The sequence below is a fragment of the Lycorma delicatula genome, chromosome 1 (assembly GCF_047948215.1).
Source record: "Lycorma delicatula isolate Av1 chromosome 1, ASM4794821v1, whole genome shotgun sequence".
NCBI classification, from domain to species: Eukaryota; Metazoa; Arthropoda; class Insecta; order Hemiptera; family Fulgoridae; genus Lycorma; species Lycorma delicatula.
The window spans coordinates 57,505,620-57,529,565 of record NC_134455.1 but is presented as its reverse complement, the minus strand read 5'-3'; the positions used below and the strand labels follow the sequence as shown (position 1 = coordinate 57,529,565).

At 32.1% G+C, this 23,946-nt stretch overlaps 2 protein-coding genes across 7 annotated transcripts in view; both read right to left on the bottom strand.

Moving 5' to 3' along the window:
- LOC142318445 (sodium-independent sulfate anion transporter) overlaps nt 1–23,694 on the bottom strand; it is a 161,333-nt gene extending 137,639 nt beyond the window's left edge. For all 6 annotated transcript variants that reach the window (XM_075355092.1, XM_075355034.1, XM_075355076.1 and 3 more), the window contains exon 1: nt 23,508–23,694. The gene's annotated coding sequence lies outside the window, so the exon portion shown is untranslated. The remainder of the gene's footprint in view (nt 1–23,507) is intronic.
- On the bottom strand, nt 1,063–1,443 carry LOC142317514 (ARL14 effector protein-like). Its single transcript, XM_075354075.1, has one exon. It carries the CDS (start codon nt 1,441–1,443, stop codon nt 1,063–1,065), a length of 381 nt encoding a protein of 126 aa, XP_075210190.1.
- Nucleotides 23,695–23,946: the final 252 nt, after the last annotated feature.

Sequence of the window (23,946 nt, the reverse complement as noted above, 5' to 3'; positions counted from 1 at the left end):
GAATCAAAATAGTGGCTAGTCAAGCAAAAAACCTTAAGGCAAGCTCTTCAATAAAGTTTTCCATAGTCGCCTGTTGCGTCTCCAATGTGTCTGTTTGTATGAAACCACTGCTTATAATCTATTACTTCCTCCAAGTCATTAAGCTCATCTAATAAATTGGATTCCAATCCAGTTTTTCCAGGACACTGTTCACAATGTTGTAGCATGCAATCCTTAGATTCTAAGCTGCAGACAGTTTTCTCAACTGTAGTCATTACCTTGTAGTCATCATTGATGTATATCTACTGAGATTAACATTTTGATGAATGGTACAAACACAAACTGAATGTGTGCCAGCAGCACCAACTGTAATGCACCACTCTGGCTTAAGTTCACAAAATTTTGAGAAGCCAATCTCATGCCCACAATGTGTGCAATAAGCTATGAACATCTCTTTTAAATTGCACAAAGTAGATGTTTCTGCATGTGGAATTTTTCATCACTGATCCTAAATGAAACAAAATACTTCTTTCCTGAACAGATTTGGGAAAATTCATCATCTTCAAAAAATTTGAATACCCATTGTTTAATATCATCCTTCAATTTTTTCCTCCTTTTTTCTGGTATCGCAAAAATATTCACTTCAAATTTCAACTTCCTGGCCTGCTTCACCATTTCCATTGAAACCCTGTTTTCCCAATATTCTAGCTACATTAAACTTGTTGTGGGTGAGCTGAGATCAAACATTTGGCTTTGAGCTCTTTAATCAGGATATCCACATCTTTACATCCTTGACACTGCTTACTCTTTAAAGTTTGCATTACATCAGTAAAACTCAAACCAGTAGCAGCAGCTGCTGCTGCTGTAGTAGCAACAGCATCCTGTGCTCTTCTTACATTCTGTTTCAGGTAGCCTTTTGAATCCCGTTTGCTGACATATTTATACTTCAAAGGAGAGATTCCAGGTGGTGACAGTGAGACATCCATTCTTTCAGAAGCCTCTAGGTATTTCCATATCAATAGATTCTGATTCTGATTGATCAATCTTTAACTGAATCTCTCTTTGAGTCAATTCTTGCCGACATCATGGGCATAACTTTTGACCTGGCTTGATGTCAAAAAGGCTTGAAGCTTTAATTTGTGTTAAAGCTTTTAATCGATCAGTAGAATCAATATAAATAGACCACAATCCTTCTCTGGCTTTGTATGACTCTTTTCCAAATGGATTACAGGAGTCCTTCTGTAGGAATTCAAACTTCGTCAGCAAAACAGCTTTATGATAGGAACATATTTCAGCATCTTCATTATAGCTAATTCCAGATTGCCGCTGTAAAATTTCTTTGCCTATTGCCGACAGTTCTTTCACAAGGAACAAAAAAGCTTTTTCATAATTAAACATTAAAGACCTGTGGCATTCAGAGCCATCAGGCTTGTCAATATGATAGGGGCCAAGAACTTCACTCATTTTAAAACAATTCAAAATACAGTTGGAGGTAACAATAAATGTCACAACTGATTATAGAAGTTATTCATTAATAACTATGCTAATTGATGAAAATTTTATGCTTATATACATCATTTCTTCAAAATAAAGAACATTCTAGAATGCTCTAGATGAAATTTTCCAGAATATTTCAGAAATTTATAGAATGTTTTGGAGAATAAAATTTTCCAAACATTCTAGAAATTTCTAGAACATATTAAAACATGGATTTTTTTCAGATCGGCCTATAAAGTTCTATGATAGTCAAGATTTTCTGGAACACTGCAAATTTTTTAAAATTATATTGTAAATTTTAGAACATTTAAAAAAATCTAATAATATTCTGAAGCACTGAATGTTTTTCCACTTTCAGTCGTTTCACTTAACTAGAAATGTTCACAGATTAAAAATCTGTCACATGCAAAAGATCAAATTATCTTTGAAAAGCTTTCCTACCTACTAAATAATACATGGGTAAAAAAAAAACCATGGATTGTGTTTTCTAAAAGCTGCCCTTTCCTCTATTATAAAACTAATGAAATCTGAGAAGGTATACCTGAGATATAAGCCTTCGAAGATGGGCCAAAAATCATGATAAAAAATCTTTGACAAAATTTGGTGATTGATTTCTCCTGATATAAGATTCCAATTGCTTTGAAATTGCAGGATCCTACATATAATTATTCCCTTTTTCAAATTACAAAGTCTCATTCCGATTAAAGAATTATATAAGGAAATATGTAAGTTCAAACTTTGACTTCCAAAATGTTGCAACAAATGTTTGGCTGAATTTCAGCTGCTATATCACAAAACCAGGTTCCAAAAGAAACATGTAACTAACAAATTCAGATATAGCATATAAGGTTAAACTGTACCAAAATTTGAAACTGTATCTTTATTATTGCCGTCAAAATAGTTAGTCAAATATATCAATTTTTACATGTCCACAAACTATAAATAAGTATCCTTTTTTCAAGAGGCCACAAAAATCAGCCATAGCAGATAAAGAGCTACAATTTAGTAAAATGGCATTTCAGACCATGGGGAACCTCCACCAAAAATATGATGATGTTTGGAGATGTCAAATCTGGCTCCTAAAATTAAACAGTTGATCAGAATAGCCTCTCTGCATATGCCCTCAAATCATACTACCTACCACATTCCATCTGGGTATATACTTTTTCAAGATATTTCTATAATACTGTTTTCTATAATATTTTTTCTTCTACGTATTTACAGCATTTGAAGGTATTACACTTTCAAATGCTATAGAAGAATCCTACTACTATGAAGGATCATGTTCATAGCATTATTCCAACTATATTTTTAAAATTTGTTATCTGTCAACTCTTCCTTAATTTCATTCCAGATAAAAAAATATCAATCTAGAATTTCCTAAGAGTAATTTGAATATAAATTCTTTTAATTATGTATGCCTTTAGATTAACCTTTTTTAAGACTTTTCCTTTCTTTTAATGTGTTTTACTTTGAGCTACCTTTAAAGCATGCAGATTCTTTTCTTCATCAATTTAACTTAAGTAATTTTAACATCTGTCTTTCTCCCCTTAACCAGTTTAAAACCATCCAATCACCAATATTAAATGCAGCTTCCTTACATTTTGAATTTTAAAAAGGAATACATGAGTAAACTTTCTTCTTAATTTATTTATCTCTGACTACCTCTTACTCTTTCCGTTAGGCTAATTTCAGTAAAGCCTTTAAAACACAGTTTTCTTTCTAAACAGTTTCCAAACATAATGCAATAAACAGCAAACGCTTGTAGCTATTATTCTTCTGTAAGTAGAGAACACTTTTAAAGCATGAGCTTTGTAGTGAATTCAACGTTTCTCATTTCAAATTTTGATTTATCAACAATAAACTTGCATTTCCAATCATCAGAACAATTTCTCTTCTTTCACGTTTGTAAATCCAAATCTTTACTAACCACTGTTTTCTGCGTTTTGATTTGTAATACATTCTGAAATAAAATAATTAATAATTTTATTAGAAGACGGTAATTATTCAATTACTGTGTTAAAGAGAAGTGAATTCATATCATTAAAAACTGGGTAAAATGTACAGGTAAAAGAGATTATTTTTTTCTTACAACAAGAATCAAAGTATTCCTCCTGATACAATTCACATTTGGTTTTCTAAAATGGTTCCAATAAAGGTTTTTACATGAAGCTTGGCATTAATGAGATTCCAAACTCATGTATGCCAATCATAAATGATTTTTTATTTAATTTATCTGATTTTCAGGATTTTTTTTGTTTCTTGGTTCAGTTGATAATTTTTTTATTTTCATTGTTTGCCTTCAAAAAGTTGGTTATTAACTGCAAAACTTACATTACAACGTATTTATTTTTAATTTGTCTTACCTCCAATTGAACGTTTTCAATTTAACACAATTGAAGAGGGGTATCAATTGTAATTAACTACTACTATAAGCACATCATTTTTCTTTTTATTTATTCACTGCATTGACATTTTCACTGAACCAATGATTATTTATTGTGCTACAACAGCAATGGTTTATTTCAATTGTAAATGATCCTTGATAATATACACAAGATGTATTTTTTTAGACAGTCTCTAAATATTCATTATCTATATTAACTGAATCCTTTGTTTCAACTCTTATTCTCTTGTAATATTTAACTGCTCAACATTATAGAACAGACTGGTAATTACTAACAAAAATATTTCAAAATGATAAAATAATAATACATCAATTAAGCTGTTCAATTTTCCAAGGGTAGACAAGGAGTTTAACATGGCATTTAGAACTACTTCTCGATAATACACATATTCAGAGCTTTTACAGCTCTTAAGGATCTAAGTTCCCTGTGTACGTTTTTCAGTCAATCTACTTACACTTGTAATTTAATTATAATTCATCTTTTAACCTCAAAATTAAATTGCAATACCAAAAAAAAGAACGGCAGTCTGATGCCCTAATAAAGAATTCAATATAAATCACTTCTCTTTCTGAAATCACAGAGTTTCTCACTAAAAAATGACAGACATTAGAGGCCACTGTATCAGAAAGAGGAGGACATGTATCAGAGGAGGACATCGCAAGAGGTCTGAGTAAAAAAGATAAGGTAGAAAATGTAGAAGAAGAATGGGAGAATGTTAAAAAGGAAATTCTTAAATCAGCAGGAGCAAACTTAGGTGGAATAAAGAGAACTGGTAGAAAACCTTGGGTTTCAGACGATATATTGCAGCTGATGGATGAACGTAGAAAATATAAGAATGCTAGTGATGAAGAAAGTAAAAGGAACTATCGGCAATTAAGAAATGCTCAAATACAGAGATAGAAGAACAATTGCTAACATGTACAGGAACCAAACAGCAACAGTAATAATCGAAGAACATAAGAAAGAAGCTGTAATAAGAAAGGGAGTCCGACAAGAACGTTCCCTATCTCCGTTACTTTTTAATCTTTACATGGAACTAGCAGTTAATGATGTTAAAGAACAATTTAGATTCGGAGTAACAGTACAAGGTGAAAAGATAAAGATGCTACGATTTGCTGATGATATAGTAATTCTAGCCGAGAGTAAAAAGGATTTAGAAGAAACAATGAACAGCATAGATGAAGTCCTACGCAAGAACTATCGCATGAAAATAAACAAGAACAAAACAAAAGTAATGAAATGTAGTAGAAATAACAAAGATGGACCACTGAATGTGAAAATAGAAGGAGAAAAGATTATGGAGGTAGAAGAATTTTGTTATTTGGGAAGTAGAATTACTAAAGATGGACGAAGCAGGAGCGATATAAAATGCCGAATAGCACAAGTGAAACGAGCCTTCAGTAAGAAATATAATTTTCTTACATCAATATAGATATCTATTGTCTTCTTTTGCAGAAGACAATAGGAAAGTTTGTCCTTGGTAAGGTACCAGATAATGTAGAGTCAGTGAACTACTTTTCCCTGTAATATCACAATAAATTAAATACGAAAACAAATAGAAAGGTTCGGGAATGTTGGTAGAGTTGGTTATGATCAAAACCAGAAGTCATTTACTAGAGACACTCGGTGAAAAACCTTTTAATGAAACATTACAAAGGACTAACAGCACAATAATTATAACAATTTCCAATTAAATACAATATTTCTACGTTAGGTTCATCCAAAGAGATAATAATCAGAGATTTTATAAATTACAAAAATGACCGAAGTCAAGAAATAAAATATCAGTAATAAAAATTTGCAGACTATGAATGTTTATACTAAATGACATTGATAGATACAGAGGCTATTCAAAATCCATTCTACTACATTTCTCACCACTGGATTCTTAAAACAGCACTACCACCAAGTCACATACTGCATTCAATAAGATATTGCATCGTATAAGACAAACAATATTTCCTTGAATTAACTATCTGATGAAAGGATCATTTATGCAGAGGACTTTTTCTAAAATAATACTTTTTTTATAAATATCTATATGGTATACCACTGATACTGAAAAAAAATTGAATTTGATCAGTGTTTAACACTGATCAAATTCATTACCCATTGATAATTTGGCAAGAAAATTCAACTCAGCTTCTTAAAACATATGTATGATTGAAATGACTTGTATATGATAAAAAAAGAAAAGAATCACATTCTGATATGAAGCAGTAATTCCTAATTCTGATTTTTATGGGAATATTAACAGGAGAAATCTTTTTAAGACAAGAATTACAACAGCTGCTAGCAGAGCTGTTGAAGGAAGAAAAAGTTAATTTTAGAAAAAGGTGTGCTAATAGTAAATGCATGTACAACTGCTTCCTTTAGACTGAAACTCATCTTGGTTACAATTTTAAAAATTAAACTCCTACTGTGAAAACCACTCGGGAATTGTTGGATTTCACAATCAGATACATTTCAATACAGTGTTAGTGTAAAACTTATTGATAATAGCCATATAACTAAAAGGGCAATTTTATCTGAAATTTTCAAACTGTCTGATCCTTTAGGATAAGTTAATCCAGTTACATTAAAAATAAAAATTATTATTCAAGAACAATAAAAACTTAAATATTAAAATTAGATAAAAGCATTCCAGCTTATATTTATAAGAAGAAGGCATATTTTTAAGACCATTAAATATCACCTAAGTGAAAGAAGGAACCATCATAAAGTCAGACATCATGAGTTTACAATTACATTTCAAGTGCTCCAGAATCATTACAGAGCTTATACATGAGTGATCCATAATGCAGTTTAACCTTACCAATTAAAATAAAAAAATCTGTAACAGCATTTTCAAGATAGCCACTGTAATATGTAATCAACAACATGATTTTATCTATGAAAGTTACACCTTCATTATCACATGGGCCAAATTTTGTTGACTCATGTTCAAGTGCAGAGTGTTTTTGTTTATGCAGCATTGTGAGTTGTTTTGGGACCCATCTTGCCACAAACTTTATCACTATATGTAGATGATTCTGCAGATAAAACCATAATTAATTAACAGACCATTTATTATCAACAGCCGCTAATCTGTCACTCAGAACCATGGCATATGGGTGCTCAGTGTTGTCATTAGTTGTAAACATGTGCCTTGCTCCTCCTTATGTGTAAGACTTGGGTAACCACTTCTGAACTTTTCGGATTAAGAATAGAAGACATTAACTGTAATTTTAAAGATAATAAAAAATCTAAGACAATAAAAATTTTAATTATAAAATTTAACAATAGCCCACCTAAAAGGTAAACAAGTTTCATTACGTCTATTTCTAGATTAAAACTGTCTTTTCACTAAAATCAAAATATTACAAGAATCAGAGTACAGAAACATACCATGACCAGAAACATACTATTACATTAGCAGACATATAAATAACCATGAATAAACAGTTTAACAATAATCATCATTAAAAAACCATTATAAAACAGGAACACACAAATATTTCATGTCAGAACACTTGCATTGCTGGTATCCATTTGATTATGATACTGGTCAATAAATTATAGAGGATTTTTAATAAGATTTTTCACCAATGACTGATAAGCTTCATGATTAAACCTAAACTTTCAATACAACTAAAGAATAGCTATTATCTTAATGTGTACAACGAGCACCCTTTAATGCAAGGACTGATTATTGTGATCCACCAGTCATACTAACTTCTCACACATATGAGGGTTTAACACAATTAAAGGATGTACTTACTTGTTGATTACAGAGTAATTTATCTGGAATTAGTTTAGGAATTTACAACCAAATAATTTTTAACTTCATACATCGATTCATCTTGTGCAAAGGACAACTAGTTCATATGTTCAGTGACAATGCAACAAATGTTTACGGTGCGCAAGATGAGTTATGGACATTACATGAATTGTTTTCTTCATCAGAATCCCAACATAATATTATTTTATTGTGTAATCAATAAAATACTAAATGTAATTCAATGCCTCTAAGCTCACCACACTTTGATGACACATGGGAGGCAAGGGTGAAATCATTAAAGTATCACCAAGTAATTGTAACTGGTAAGGCAATTTTTTATGAATTATTACTATTAGGTGTAAAACACAGATGTTAAATGTCCATACTATCATTCCTCTCTCATCCTGTCCTTCAGATCTCAATCCTCTCATGCACGGGCATTTTCAGATAAGCTATTAAATTCATTTTCACTTAAATCTTATTCTAAACCTATGACTACCTAAACTACTTTTCGAGAAGAAAACGAATACTTCAGTAGCATACAAATATCTGCCAATTTTAAACTGCTTTGCCTGGTTTATAAAATTTTGTGAATTAGCATAACAACTTATGTGATATAGTAATTTCTTCATGAACTTTGAACCTACATAAAATGACTTATATTTAAATAATTGACCTCACAAATCTATTTGTCCCATTTCTTGTTTCATAATTATGAATGTATAAGATTTTTTTTCAAATCTATCTGCCTACAATTGATTATTTCTTCATAAATAAATAATGAAAGATCTATAATTAATTGAAGATTTAAAAAAAATTACATTCAGGTTGCATATTAATTACTTCCTACTATGAACTACGAAACATCTGTAATGTAAACTTTCTATAAATTTTACATAAATGACTATCTCCATAAAAATACATTCAATAAAATTTCCCTTTCCTTTATCTAGTACCAACTCATTTAAAATGCATAGCCTTAGTCTAAATCTTATTGACATCCCAATCCCGTAGAGGAAAGACACCCACCTTGTGATGTTACCGGTTGCCACACCACCCCCTTCATTCTGAGCCCTGAGGGGCTTTACCAGAGGTCGTCTTTAGACCCTCTTAACTGATTACATCTCACAGTCATCAGCCAGGCCTAGGTCGGGATGTCACCAATGTAAATGCCTCAGCAGACATTTGCATCAGTAAAATACATATCAAATTTCACCTCCACGTAGGCCTCAAACAGACATCTTCACATCCAACCTAACATGATTCACTCAAACTAACTGACCGAAAACGCGGAAGCGCGAACCCCGCGCCTAATCCAGATTTGACAGCACCGTTTTCGTGACTGTGAATACCTCAGAAAACGAACGAGTTTAAAGTTACATCAGTGCTACACTCATACCAATCAAAATTATGTTTTACGCAACATAGAAGTTCAGACCTGCACCCAAATAAGTCGACCAATTCAGGCCACCTACAAAGGGGAACGTAACCTCATTCCGGTCTGCACAGGAGCCGGGGACAAACCCCGCATCAAAGAGTATTGCGCGGTATATCCAAGTCACAACCAGTACCGTCTTCGGCGGAGGGAAGCCACGTTCCCGGTTGTACGGGCTACCATACCCCGGCAGCGCGGCCGCCCCACCAGCGAGAACCCCAAATCGAATCACAAACAACACCAAAATAACCGTGGCACGATGTCAATGCGCCTACCTTCAACCAATCCAATGCCTAGGCCGAAACCCTAGCCACCCGGGATCCTACCACGCTCGAGTACCTCGATTAAACTCCCTCTACAGACCTACACATCGCAAGGGCGCGAAGAAGACCAGCCACTATGGACCACTCTTAGCGGATCATCCAGTTAATACGGAGATCCAAAAAGGAATGTATTCTCTCAAGTTCTCTAACAGCTCGTGAACGTTCGACCTCGTATCGGGGACAGACGTAGAGGACATGGTCCACTATATCATCAGTCCCACAATCCGGGCACTGACTCGAATCTACCAAGCGAAACCTAGCCAAACTCGCCCGAAAGGCACCATGCCCGGAGAGAAACTGTGTGATATACCGATTCGGAGAGACCCATCCCATCGCACCTAAATCAGACACTATAGGAAACATATCATGCGTGTAGTGACCTGTGGGGGATTCGTCCCACCTGACCTGCCAAGACGCAAAGACCCGGTCTTCAATCTCCTGCTTTCGTTCTGACGTCAATAGGTTATTTACATGGAAATGTAGCGTTCCTTACGCTCATTAGCCAAGATATCTCTTGGTTTCACTCAGACTATAACACAGACTGTCTCCCGCGAGACTGTTCTATAACCGCCTATAACAGCCAGCAAGAGCAACAAAATGTCCGCGCAATACTACCTAACAGTCATGCTGTGAGACAGGCGCAGCATACACTATAACAGCTTCGCTCACACCTTTGTAAAGGATACGCATGGTACGGTAATTTAATCCCCAATCGGGATAAATGACATTAGAACATCCAATTAGAGATGGAAATTCTAATTGCCTGAATGGTCTCTGTATCATCCGCTACCATAACTAATCCCTTGCCGGTCTCTTTGATGTTTCTGATTTTAAGATCTTCCCGGTCACCCCGAAGGGCAACCTGGAGGTCTTTCTTCAGCTGACTGCTGGACATAATCGAGCCCTCTGCTCTGCTGACAAACGCAACCTCAGGTTTCTAGGACTGGCTGGTTTCACGTCCGCCCCTAACCACCTCAGCATACCTACGCGGCTGCATTGGGGCCGGGGCCGGTTTATGGACTGCAGTTACTTCCTTAGGTTTTGAGGCAAGATTTTCAAAACCCTCGACGAGAGCTGTGAAAGCCGCTCGGAAGAATTCGAGACGAGGCAATAATCTCATCTTGGTAGCTGCACTAGTACACTTGGGGTTTGCTAGATAGGAAAACAAGCCATCTAGTTCCGCCAAAACATCATAGGCCAACGGGGCAAAAACTCTTCAATGAGTGGGTTGATACCCTCCCGGGTGGTCACACCTATATCTACTTCTGAACCATCATAGTCGGAACCAGTGTTCGAGGAGGTCGAAGGAAAAAGCACCAATCCCGGCTAAGCCTCTTACCTACATCCCTAACATCGGTCATGGTCGCAGATTCCCTGACCTAATAGTATATGCTCGCTATATTCCTCCTACTTAGAGATATTGGGCACACGCCCAAAAGCGTGACGATAGCTGGGGAGACCTTCTGTATTCTCCTGTTACTCTTTGCACCTCTTCGCCGCTACTAGATCAAATGCATGAAATCATAGATCAACACGCAGTTACAGATTACGGCCGCCGCTCTAAAAGAGGACGAGCAGAACTATGGGTAAAGGCCCCTTTGCTCGTAATAGGAACTTGCGACTCCTGGTCGCAAGTTCCTGTAATTATGTTGCAAGTGGTAGTAATTATGTATTATTATGCTACTCTTTAAATCCACTGATTTAAATGAAAAAATAATATGAGTTCTAATATTAAACCGAAATGGTGAAACTGGCAAGTTTAATCTTAAGAAAATCAGAAATTTGTGTTCAAATTAAGTTTTTTAAAAATATATATCATTAAGTGTAACACATTTGTTTTCGATAGCTACGTGATGATTTGTTTTCTAACATGAGCGACTGTCTTTAAGAGAAAGGCATACCATAATTATTCAATCTTGTATCTTGACAGAACTTATTAATGTAAGTAATTTATTATTATCCTAATAATCATAACTGGAATATAACATCAAAATAATGTATTAACATTAATTTGCTGTTATGGACACTTTGCAGCATAGATTCTAATTCATTAGACAACTGTTTAATTTCTTTCTAAAGATTTATATTAAAGTATTTATAACATTATCCTACAGATAAGATGAGTTTTAACAAAATATTTTTGAACTCCTTCCTATTATTTGTAATCTTGATCTTTTCAGAACATCCAGTTACCGGGGTATTCCATTTTAATTCAAGAAATTATCAGTACATCACTATTTTTGATATTGATGGTATTTGATATATAATAACTACCCACCTTGTAGTGGCCAAAAAATACTTTTTTTATATTTAAAATAAAATCTTTTTTTGAGTAATAGACTATTTTCTAACTTGCCAACAGGTTTTTCCATGAGCTGTAGCATTCTTATTTTACATCATAAAGAGGTGAAAAGGGCTTTTTGGAAAGAGTAAAGATGGAACTTCATCTTAGTTTGCTAAAAGTTCATTTTATTACGTAACCAAATCTTGTAATGTTAATTATTTGCATTTACAAATTGTTTTTTTTTAACTTGGACCCAAAATAAATTATTAAGGGCGTAGGGTAACAGGCCTGTTTTTTACCTTTTAACTTTTAAGTACCAGTAGTACTTATATAAAAAAATCGGGCTGTTACAGAGTGTCCATTAAAAAATGGCCGCCAAATCTTAAGATTTTGAAAATATCTCATTTTTTGGGCCCAAAAACCACATGTGGGACAGATGGCAAAAATCTGAAATGTTTACAGCAGTAAGTACATTTTATGTACTTTAATACCATATAAAATTTATTTTGTTACTCAAGGGATTGACGAGTAATGAAGCCAACAAAACCACTGAAAACACCATTCCTTCTAACCGTTAACAACGTATCCAAAAATGCTGTTATGCATTTTTTTTCAGGTTATAGAAATTACAACTAAACTCATTAGAATGAATAAATTGATAATAAATAGTCAATTACAAAATGATAAATAATCAATTACAGAATGATAAATAATTTTACACAATGATAAACAATTCAAATACATTAACAAGTTGTTCAATTCACTTTTACCTTATTTTACTGCTCCTACTGAAAGTTACGAATAAATTTTGCGCTTTTTGATAACAAACTTAAGTAACATAACGTAGTGCTCCTGCCATTTTTTTTAATGAGTAGAACTTGTAAGTCCTCATTCATCTTTGGTGTAATGTTGTGTCCTTTTCCAATAGCTGATAGAAAAAGCTCTGAAGGCGTGAGAATCTTTAAAATACTTTCCAGTTGTACCAATGTTTGATTATCCCTCAATGATTTCTTGAATGAAATACCAGGACCCCGCGGATGGAAAGTGTATTCGAAATTCCTTGTCATTTTGTTGTATTTTGACTTCAATCACTTCGCCTAACTACCACTTGCCATCGTATACACAGCAGACGTAATTTTTACATTTTGGCTTTGGTAAACCTATAAAGCAATCAGAATCATCAATGTCCTTGTGTACCGATACTAACGTAAATGTTTCTGATTCAGAGGTCGGCCGAACTTTCACAATACGTTTTTGACTTGTTGGAACAAAACTGTGAAGTTTCTTGTTTCTGGGACTGTAGTGATTATCTGATAACGAAAACTGAGGTATTCTTCAGTCTCTTGAACATCTTTATTAGAGCAGAAAATTAATGTTATATTTTTAATATTGTCTTTGCAATAATTGTACATTTCAGAAGGTGTAACAATTTGATTATTGACTGTCCTTTGAAGGCTTGCATTAGTCACAGTTCTACCAATACCATCATCACATGGTCCTTTTTCAAAGTATGAGAGAAAAAAATGTCATCCAGCTGCAATTTCAAAATCTTCTTGATGGTTGCACAAATTTATGATTTTTTTTGTTTTTATACTGGGCTGAGGAGCCATCAGAAAATAAAAAAATTGTATAACTTGTGGTAACAGTGTTTTCCTTTATTTATAACTTGCTTTTGGAAGCAGAAGAACGATGTAGTATTATGCTTCAAGTACTCACTAATTACACAGTAACTTTGGCTTTGTAATTTTCCTTCTTTTTTAAAATATATGAGAAATGGATGTACTGTTGCATAAGTTTTCCTGTATCACAAAAGGAAAATTTTGAGAGAAGTCTCCCACTGCAATATATTCACTCTCCAACAAGTTTTCCTTTTTAATGTTGAGGAAATTCACTTGTTTCTTTGTAACAAAATGATGCCTTTTTAGAGTATTTAAATTTTCAATAAGTTTATCTCAGTACTCTTGAGATGGAAGAGTTTGAGTAGTTAGTTCACAACAGTCAATAGAAAACCATTGTTTGAAGATAATTTCAGAATCAAAATCATTCCAGCTCTCTTTCAGAAATCTGGGCACTTCATTAGGGCCTGGACATTTTTCACACTGTGACAGCATGCCCGTTTCATTTTCAATACCATGATAGAAAGGATAATTTTATAATCAAATTTCATTTTTAGAGCAGATAACATGAGATTTCATTTTGGTTGATGACACACACAAACAGAATGTGTGTGGTATGAGTGTGGCTGGTGGGTCACGTACTCACCTGACCCACCAGTCAGAACACAAAATTTAGGTCTTAGATCAGCAAATTTTGAAAAACCAATTTTTAAATTATGTTTTTCTTTGAAGGCTGTGTACAATTCTTTTAAGTTACATAAGATAAGAATTTTTTTAATTTTAATTTTCTTCCCGACAGCTTGTATCAGAGACACAATCCTTCTTGCCTGGCATCATTCAGCTGTACTCATCATTCTGGTAAAACTCTTGGACACATTTAATAACATTTTCATCAATTACATGACTGAGTTTCTTTTTGCCGATTTGTAGCAAAATTCCACTTGTTTTAACTAATTATTTGAATTGATGTGCTAAATACTGACTAACACTAAACTCATTTTGAATTTTTTGAATGCTTCAGCCGGTAATAAACTTAAAATATTAATTTTCTCCAGGGTTGATATAACTGTTTTCATTTTATCCTTTATTTTAACCATTAATTTTTCATAGACCCTAATAAAATAAGCATAATTTTATGGTACTAAACTGGTTTCTTCTGTAGAAGTATTTTAATCAAGGGAATCGTTTAATTTACTGGTAACTGACTGCCATTTTTGTAATTTTATTTTTTTAAATTGATTCCTTCGCACTGCTCAAAAATTTTTTAACCTTAACGGAGGAAATACAAAGTGCTGAACAAGCTTTATTCATCGACTCGACTATAACACATCTTGATGTCTTATAGTCGAGTCTCAAATATATCTTTATATTCCAGTTTGCTTTCTGTACAATCTTGTGGTTTTTGTATTTTGTTTAAGCATTTTGTACACAGTGCTCTGCCTGGAATTAATTTTAAATTTGGATTGCTTGTTGAAAGTGTCAAAGATATTTCTCGATGAGATTTCATAACCGGTTTAGTGTGACTGCTAAATGGGGCACAGCAACTTTTCCCATTAATATGAGAGTATTTATCTAAATATTTGGTGTACTTTTCATAAATTCACTTCTTAAGGATATCAATGTTACTTGCTGTTCAGTAAAAAAAATATCGTGCCATACTGAAGATCTACTGTAAGTCAATTTGTGTCAAACTGTTTCAGTGTGAATGCCAATTGAACACTCCATAATCATTTTTATAAAATGCAAATGTTCTTACAATAACAATACAGTAATTAGTATAAATTATAAAACTATCAATTGCACCTCACTTTGTCTTATCCCAGTTTCTCTACAGATAAAATAAAAATTTCTCTAATTAATAAAATTAAAAATAAAAGATATCGTATAAAAGAGAAGTTCACTGCTAATAAAATTACTTCATAAACAAATGTACATTACCCAACCACAGTATTATCACTAGCAACAATACAGCATATCACACTGAAATCAACCCAGTAACTGTGCCTTCTACAATGGTTACATTCAGGATTATGTAAATATTCATGTCTATTCATTTTTGTGTTTAAACATGAGTTTGTGTGTATGAGTCACACTTTAAATAAAAAACTATCTTTTTGTTTTGATGGCTTCATTACTTGTCAACCCCTCTGAATAACAAAATAAATTTTATATGATTTTAAACTATATAGAAAGTACTTACTGCTGTAGACATTTCAGATTTTTTCCACTTGTTCCATGTGTGGTTTTAGGACCCCAAAAATAAGACATTTTCAAAATCTTAAGATCTGGTGGCCATTTTTTTAACGAAGGATACTCGGTAACAGTCCAATTTTTTTTTTTATTAGTTCTCCTAATACCTAAGAGTTAAAAGGTAAAAACAGGTCTGTTAACCTAAGCCCTTAATTATTTATTTTGGGCCCAAAATTTGAAAAAAAAATTTGTAAATGTAACTAATAAACATTACAAGACTTATTTATGTAACAAAATGAATTTTGAGAACACTAAGATGAAGTTCCACCTTTACTCTTTCCAAAAAGCCCTTTTGACCTCTGTAAGATGTAAAATAAGAACACTACAGCTCATGGAAAAGTGATGAAAATGGCTGTTTTTAGCTGTTGCAAAGTTAGAAAATAGTCTATTACTAAAAAAAATATTTTTTTTAAATATAAAAAATATTTTTTGGCCACAAAAAAAAATGGCCACAGGTGGGTAGTTATCATGTTCCAAATATCATCAAAATCAAAAATAGTGATGCAATAAAATTTTTTTAAATTTGTTTAATTAAAATGGACTATCCCTATCATGCAATACTGACAATATAAAAACATATTTTACACTTTGTAACTAGTCCAAGTTTGTAAAGGAAACTACTCATCTATATTAAGAGAGCAAGTACTCCCAACAAAAATGTTCTATGTAAAGGACAAAATTACCAATATCATACTCGCGTAGCACTGTTTTATTGTTTTAGACAACTAAAAATCAATGAGTGTAATTTTATTTTTAAATAATTTAGTTACAGCATTATAAATTACTAATTTGAAAACAATAATAATTCTTTAGAACCTAAGTTACCTAAAAATATATGAATTTATTCAAAAAGTTGCAAAACTCTTCAAATAGCATACAAATGCAAATTTTGGAAAGAGATGTATGCTGCACAGTGGCATCCTTCACGACTGATTTTCATCTACTGTATCATTATCTTGCATTATATTGTATCATTTATTTTTTTTTACTGTATCATTAATATTCATTGAGCTACAACTGCCTATTCAAGTGTGGAGAACTTTTACAATATCTGGTTAATATTCTTGGGCACTGAATCAATGTAAATGTTTTCTTAAAAGTAAAGAAACTTTACAGAGACAAAAGAAATGAGATGAAACAAACTTATTATGATCATCATGAGCAGTACACACCATTGTTATGAATAGTTTTATGTAGTTAAAGTAGGGCCATCGATCAACAAATAACTCATATTTAGGACAACCCTCACCATGTGATGATGCTCATGTTTCATAAATTTGTGAAATGATCTTTTAGCTAAATTTTAGGTAATTATACTTTCCCAATCATCCTACTCACCCAACCTGGCTCTAGCAAATTTATTCTTACTTTCCAAACTGAAAACCTCTTTTTAGAGTATTAAACCATCAAGGACTAACCTTAAGGCTACTGAAGATAATACAGAAAATTCAAATAACAAAAGCATTAGGCATAATGCTACACCACAGAGAGGGATGCACTTTTACAGAGAATAAGTAATTGGCACCACTCCACTGGATCTCAGTAGTTGAATGGTAGCATCTCACCCTTTAATCCGGAGGTCCTAAGTTCAAATACCAGTTAGACATGGCAATTTTCATACACTACAATAATTTTCCATTTCCATATCCCACAAGCTTATGAGGCAATATCAACAAGCAAAAAATAAAAAAAATAGCTGTAAAGGTATATATTAAAAAAATATTCCTTCAATTTTCAAATTTACTTACCTCGTAAGTAAATGATTTTTTGGAACTTACGTATTAACGCCACCGCAGCTACAGCTGGTTTAGGTTATGTTGACTTCGTGTACTGACAAATCGTACGTATATCAAAACAACAGCAGCTGTAGCTGCCGTGGCGTTAATACGTAAGTACAGATTTTTTTTTAAATTAAAATTTTATTTTAAATATTAATAATAAATAAATTTAATATTAATAATAAATAAATTTATTTATTCATATTTTATTGTAAATTAATAAATGTCTATTTATCATAATTTATCATTATTTATTTATTTTTAATAATAAATTTGTAATAATTAATTGAAAAATTATTTTACTTTATTAATATTTTTTCCAAAAATCAAAAAATATATTATTATAAAGATACCCGAGTTGGTGATGTAATATGATATAAACTCAAAATATAAATAGGACATATAATATTGAAAACAAAAAACCTAGCAGAATTTTTTTTCAGACCAGTAGTAATAGAATTTTAATATTTTTTGCCAAAATTCCCCAGTATCACATAAGCATTCCATTAGGAAGAGAATACAAGTTTCACTAATTTTTGCTAACAAGAAGAACAGAGATCAAAACAATGCTTATGTAAGGCAGTGAAAAACATGACAAAAGAAATGTGCTTGAAAATGAAACAAGTATCACATGAGTTTATAATATGTGATAAGGGGAAATTATTTAATAGTAGAGCTTCTGCCTGCTACTAATCATACTTTATAGTTACAGAATTTGTAAGTTTGCAGAAATGGAAGTGCAACATTATAAACACTTGAATTTGAATTTCACTATTTATTTTGAGTTTATGTAATTCATTCTATCAATATTTATTTGTTTTTAAAACAACTGATAGTTTTAATAACACTAAAATATACAATGAAATTCTGATAATTTATTTAAGCAATATATTACACAGAATGATACACAAAAAAATATATATAAAATTTTCAGAACTTGTTCTACCAGTGAAAATTAAAAAAAATTCATATAAATTAGGTTTGGAAACACTTCATAGAGAGTGTCAGCTGGTGAAAGATTTTGCCCTGATTTCTTCACCTTTGGTAAAATAAAACCACACTATAGTTCTTAGGGCCCAAACTAAGGATAAATTTAGTGGTTTCAAATGAAATCTGACATGTAAAATGAAAAAAATAGTTTCTAGAATTGTATTTTCAGCATTTTTGAGAAATCTGGGGTAAAAGAAATGTTTATAGTTGAAAAACACACCCCTATATATTTGGTGTTATATTTATATAACCCCATTTATTTGGGGTTATGTATTTATAATCCTATTTATTTGGAGTAAAATTACTTTGATAAGTGGATAATAAAAACAAAAATATTAAACAAAATATTGTACAGAATTTCATTCTGAATAAAATCCACAAAAACTAAATACAAATATAAGAATTTTGACAGTTATTAAAGGCAATACATACCAGAATGTAGCAGATTTTAACTAGGCATTAAACGAAACAAAATTTTTTCAATACTACTGAACAAAAAATGGACCCCCACTGTGTTCGTTATCCTCATACTTGTGAGAATAATACTCATGTAATTTTTTCAAAGCAACAATCTGGTCAGCACAGGACTAAAAACTTTGTGTGATGAAGTTAGCAGATTCAGAATAGCCGGCTCCAATCTTAAAAATAGCAGTTATAGCTGGTTACCCATACTTTTTCATACAGGTAAAAAAGTATTTTGTACAATACTTAGAATTACCCAAAAAACAAAACATGGAGGTGATCATACTTCATTTCCTATTATTTTTATTTTTTGTTATTTCTTAGCCAAGTAAATGGAGCCAGGTGCAGTCAGTCATGGCACATCGCATTGCACACACATTAACAATGTCAGTGGCTGTGTTGGTTGAGCCACCATGCTGTACACCATTACACCATTAAAACTACTTTTCTTGATAGCAAAAGTACATATCAAAAAAATCAAAGAGCAGTTTTTTTTTTTTAAAACTTTACTTTCAAATACTGCAAGTGATCTCCAAATTTGATTTGACCAATAGCTTGGCCATAATAATGTTGAAAATCAGCAAGGAACATAAACCAGTTGTTACTGCATGCCATTAAAATGCCAAAACTTTTGGCAAATGGTGAAACTACGTAATGGCAATAGTTGGTACTTACGTATTAACGCCACCGCAGCTACAGCTTTATTTAAAAACAAAGTAGTCAATCGAATTTCGGTGGAAAATGGGCCGATATAGAGTTTAACATAGATTCAAAAGTCTCTTTATTAATTTTAATAAATGGTTATAATTTATTTATTTTATAAATATATAACCCAATTTAACCTATGCTTGTTTCGCTCGCTAACCTTGACTAATTAACAGGAGTGTTTTGATTATTTAAATAATAAATAATTGCAATAATTACTGAATTTATTAAATAAATACCCAAAAAATTATGATGTTAATTAGTCAAGGTTAGCGAGCGAAGCGAGCATAGGTTAAGTTTGGTTAAATTATATTTATAAAATAAATAAATATAAATAACCATTTATTAAAATTAATAAAGAGACTGTTCATTTTCAGGGACTTTTGGGTATGTAAGTACCTAATAGTCTTATATACTTTCCAGGCATAAAAACTAAATAAATGCTTATGCAAAATTTCAGTTCAATCAGTAGAGTGGTTTTTGCATGAAACAGTAACAGACTCATAGACCCCAATATATACATTAAATCAGATTGTAATCCTATATTTGGAAATCAGGGTTATTAATTTCTCCACACATTTTTGTGTCGTCTCTACCCACTGATATTCAAAAATGCTACACATTTCAGTATCCTGAAATTCTCCAGGACATGATTACAGGATTTTTATTATAAGTTAAAAGACCTATGCTGGAATCACTGAATCAAGGTATGTCAACATATCATTAATGCTCTTGATTTCTTTATATGACTAGCGAGCTGAAATTAAGCATCTAATAACTTAATGCGGTCAGTTAAACTTTTATTATAAATAATCAACACTTTTACATAAAATGATTCCAACACTGATACAAATTTATTTTAAGAATGTGAAATGTTCCAGAAAATCTTATTTGGTAAGCCAAGTTCTGCTTTTTATGGAGGATGTAGAACCAGTTTACATGAATCTGAGGGCAGACGTGTGCAAATGGGTTTTTTATTTTTCAGACCAAAGTGCATTAAACTTCACCTGATTGATTCAAGTCTAATTATTTAAATTAAAACTAATTTAAAATGATAACTTTTGCAATGACAAATTGAACCAAATTTTGTAATACAACATTTTTAAAACTTATTAAACTAACTTTTCATTTAGCACTGCAACAATCCTCAATCTTCAGGGACTTGTACTTGCATCAACTAATGTTACTGCTGGCATTTTTAATTACATATACATTCATTTACAGTGTGGTCAAAAAGTGGTGGATTTAAATTGTGATTGTTCATTTAACAATTGTTAGTACTTAATTTGTTTATACATTTAACAAAATTCAAATTTGTTAAAATACAAATCTTTTTAGTATATGAGAAAATATCGAAGTTATTGTTAATATTGGTAGATTTGCAATTTGTATTATGAGATGATCAACAAAAATGTTGATTCTACATTGCTATGTTTTTAAATATTCTTTGTAACTATGATTGAAAATACATTCAAGCAAAACACTGTATTATCGGTAACGGGGCCTTATGTTTGTTTGGTGATTGTGGTCTGTGTAAAATGATTTTTTTTTTGTTTGTTATTCTACAGATAACATTCTACTCACAAATTTTAAATTTCTGAGCTATTTTCTCAGTCTTTGAATATATACTTATGAATATATACATGATATATATATATAACATAATACCTATCTCATATTTTTTTTTTGTCTACAGTCATTTGACTGGTTTGATGCAGCTCTCCAAGATTCCCTATCTAGTGCTAGTCGTTTCATTTCAGTATACCCTCTACATCCTACATCCCTAACAATTTGTTTTACATATTCCAAACGTGGCCTGCCTACACAATTTTTCCCTTCTACCTGTCCTTCCAAAATTAAAGCGACTATTCCAGGATGCCTTAGTATGTGGCCTATAAGTCTGTCTCTTCTTTTAACTATATTTTTCCAAATGCTTCTTTCTTCATCTATTTGCCGCAATACCTCCTCATTTGTCACTTTATCCACCCATCTGATTTTTAACATTCTCCTATAGCACCACATTTCAAAAGCTTCTAACCTTTTCTTCTCAGATACTCCGATTGTCCAAGTTTCACTTCCATATAAAGCGACACTCCAAACATACACTTTCAAAAATCTTTTCCTGACATTTAAATTAATTTTTGATGTAAACAACTTATATTTCTTACTGAAGGCTCGTTTAGCTTGTGCTATTCGGCATTTTATATCGCTCCTGCTTCGTCCATCTTTAGTAATTCTACTTCCCAAATAACAAAATTCTTCTACCTCCATAATCTTTTCTCCTCCTATTTTCACATTCAGTGGTCCATCTTTGTTATTTCTACTACATTTCATTACTTTTGTTTTGTTCTTGTTTATTTTCATGCGATAGTTCTTGCGTAGGACTTCATCTATGCCGTTCATTGTTTCTTCTAAATCCTTTTTATTCTCGGCTAGAATTACTATATCATCAGCAAATCGTAGCATCTTTATCTTTTCACCTTGTACTGTTACTCCGAATCTAAATTGTTCTTTAACATCATTAACTGCTAGTTCCATGTAAAGATTAAAAAGTAACGGAGATAGAGAACATCCTTGTCGGACTCCCTTTCTTATTATGGCTTCTTTCTTATGTTCTTCAATTGCTACTGTTGCTGTTTGGTTCCTGTACATGTTAGCAATTGTTCTTCTATCTCTGTATTTGAACCCTAATTTTTTTAAAATGCTGAACATTTTATTCCAGTCTACGTTATCGAATGCCTTTTCTAGGTCTATAAACGCCAAGTATGTTGGTTTGTTTTTCTTTAATCTTCCTTCTACTATTAATCTGAGGCCTAAAATTGCTTCCCTTGTCCCTATACTTTTCCTGAAACCAAATTGGTCTTCTCCTAACACTTCCCCCACTCTCCTCTCAATTCTTCTGTATAGAATTCTAGTTAAGATTTTTGATGCATGACTAGTTAAACTAATTGTTCTGTATTCTTCACATTTATCTGCCCCTGATTTCTTTGGTATCATTACTATAACACTTTTTTTGAAGTCTGACGGAAATTCCCCTTTTTCATAAATATTACACACCAGTTTGTATAATCTATCAATCGCCTCCTCCCCTGCACTGCGCAGTAATTCTACAGGTATTCCGTCTATTCCAGGAGCCTTTCTGCCATTTAAATCTTTTAATGCTCTCTTAAATTCAGATCTCAGTATTGTTTCTCCCCTATCTCATATATGATATATATATATATATATATATAACATAATATACATTTTGTTTTAATTTATTATACATAGGGACACATAATATTTTAAATAGTTTATTTTTATTTTTTATTTATACAGGAGCATGTCAATAAGTAATTTAAAAAATAAGAAACCTATCAATAAACCAATTACATCAATATAAGATTTTTTAAATCTGGATACAAATAGTCTTTAAACAAACAAAAAAATCACATGCAATCACCAAATAAACACAATGTCCCTGGAGTATCTAAATTAATAACTATACAAAATTCTCCACTGGACAAGCAGCGTGATATTTCAAACAGATGCAATGAATATTTTAAGTCTTCTAGAAGATGGTTATAAGAACAACCTAAAATTCTTTAAAATGGGCTATCTTTACAAATTTTCTTTTGGTTCAGTTTATCATAGCATAATTTTAAATGAAATTATCACAAATACTCTAGAACGAAAACAAACCAAATCACTTAAAATAAATGCAAATACGAACAAGATAAATCAAAACCCCGGATAAGCTATAAAACCCGCGTTTCAACATATTAACTCGACAAGTTTGTGTTAGTTCCAAGTTTCTTTTCTTAATACTTTATAAACGATTCTAACGTACAACGGATTCATGTAGGTTACGCATTCAACAATAGACATAACCATTTTTAAATTGATAAAAACAAATTCAACTTTTGGATGTGTAAAATGCTTTTTACACGATGTCTTTATGAAGCTCAATTTTCTCACAAAGCAACCGAAAAGTTTCAATAAGCGTAACAAACTGTAAAAATGTTAATAGAAAAAACTTACCGAGACATGCGTTAACATATGTTTTTCTATAAGTTACACCAGTTCCCAATGGAACAAGGCGAACACTATTCGCCAAAATAGAAAGAGAAAAGATCCATTCTAATCACAAACATTACTATCAAACACTATGATTATTGTTTATAGTAATAAAAAATGTACTGCGAACGAGAATGCGTGGGAACGTAAATAAAAGTTTAACTGAATTACCTATCGATAATAATATCGACACAAGCCCACCGTACGTTAATCAGTCGATGTGAGTAAACGATTGCGATGGAAATTTATAAATTTTGTTGTGAAGTGTTTATTATTAATGCGAATTGATAATTATGAATGGCATTCTTCTGAATAATAACAAAATAATTAACTTTACGGGTCAGCAACAATTAAAATCTTTAGCAATTACGGTAAAAAAACAATGCGACTGGTGAAAAGTGTT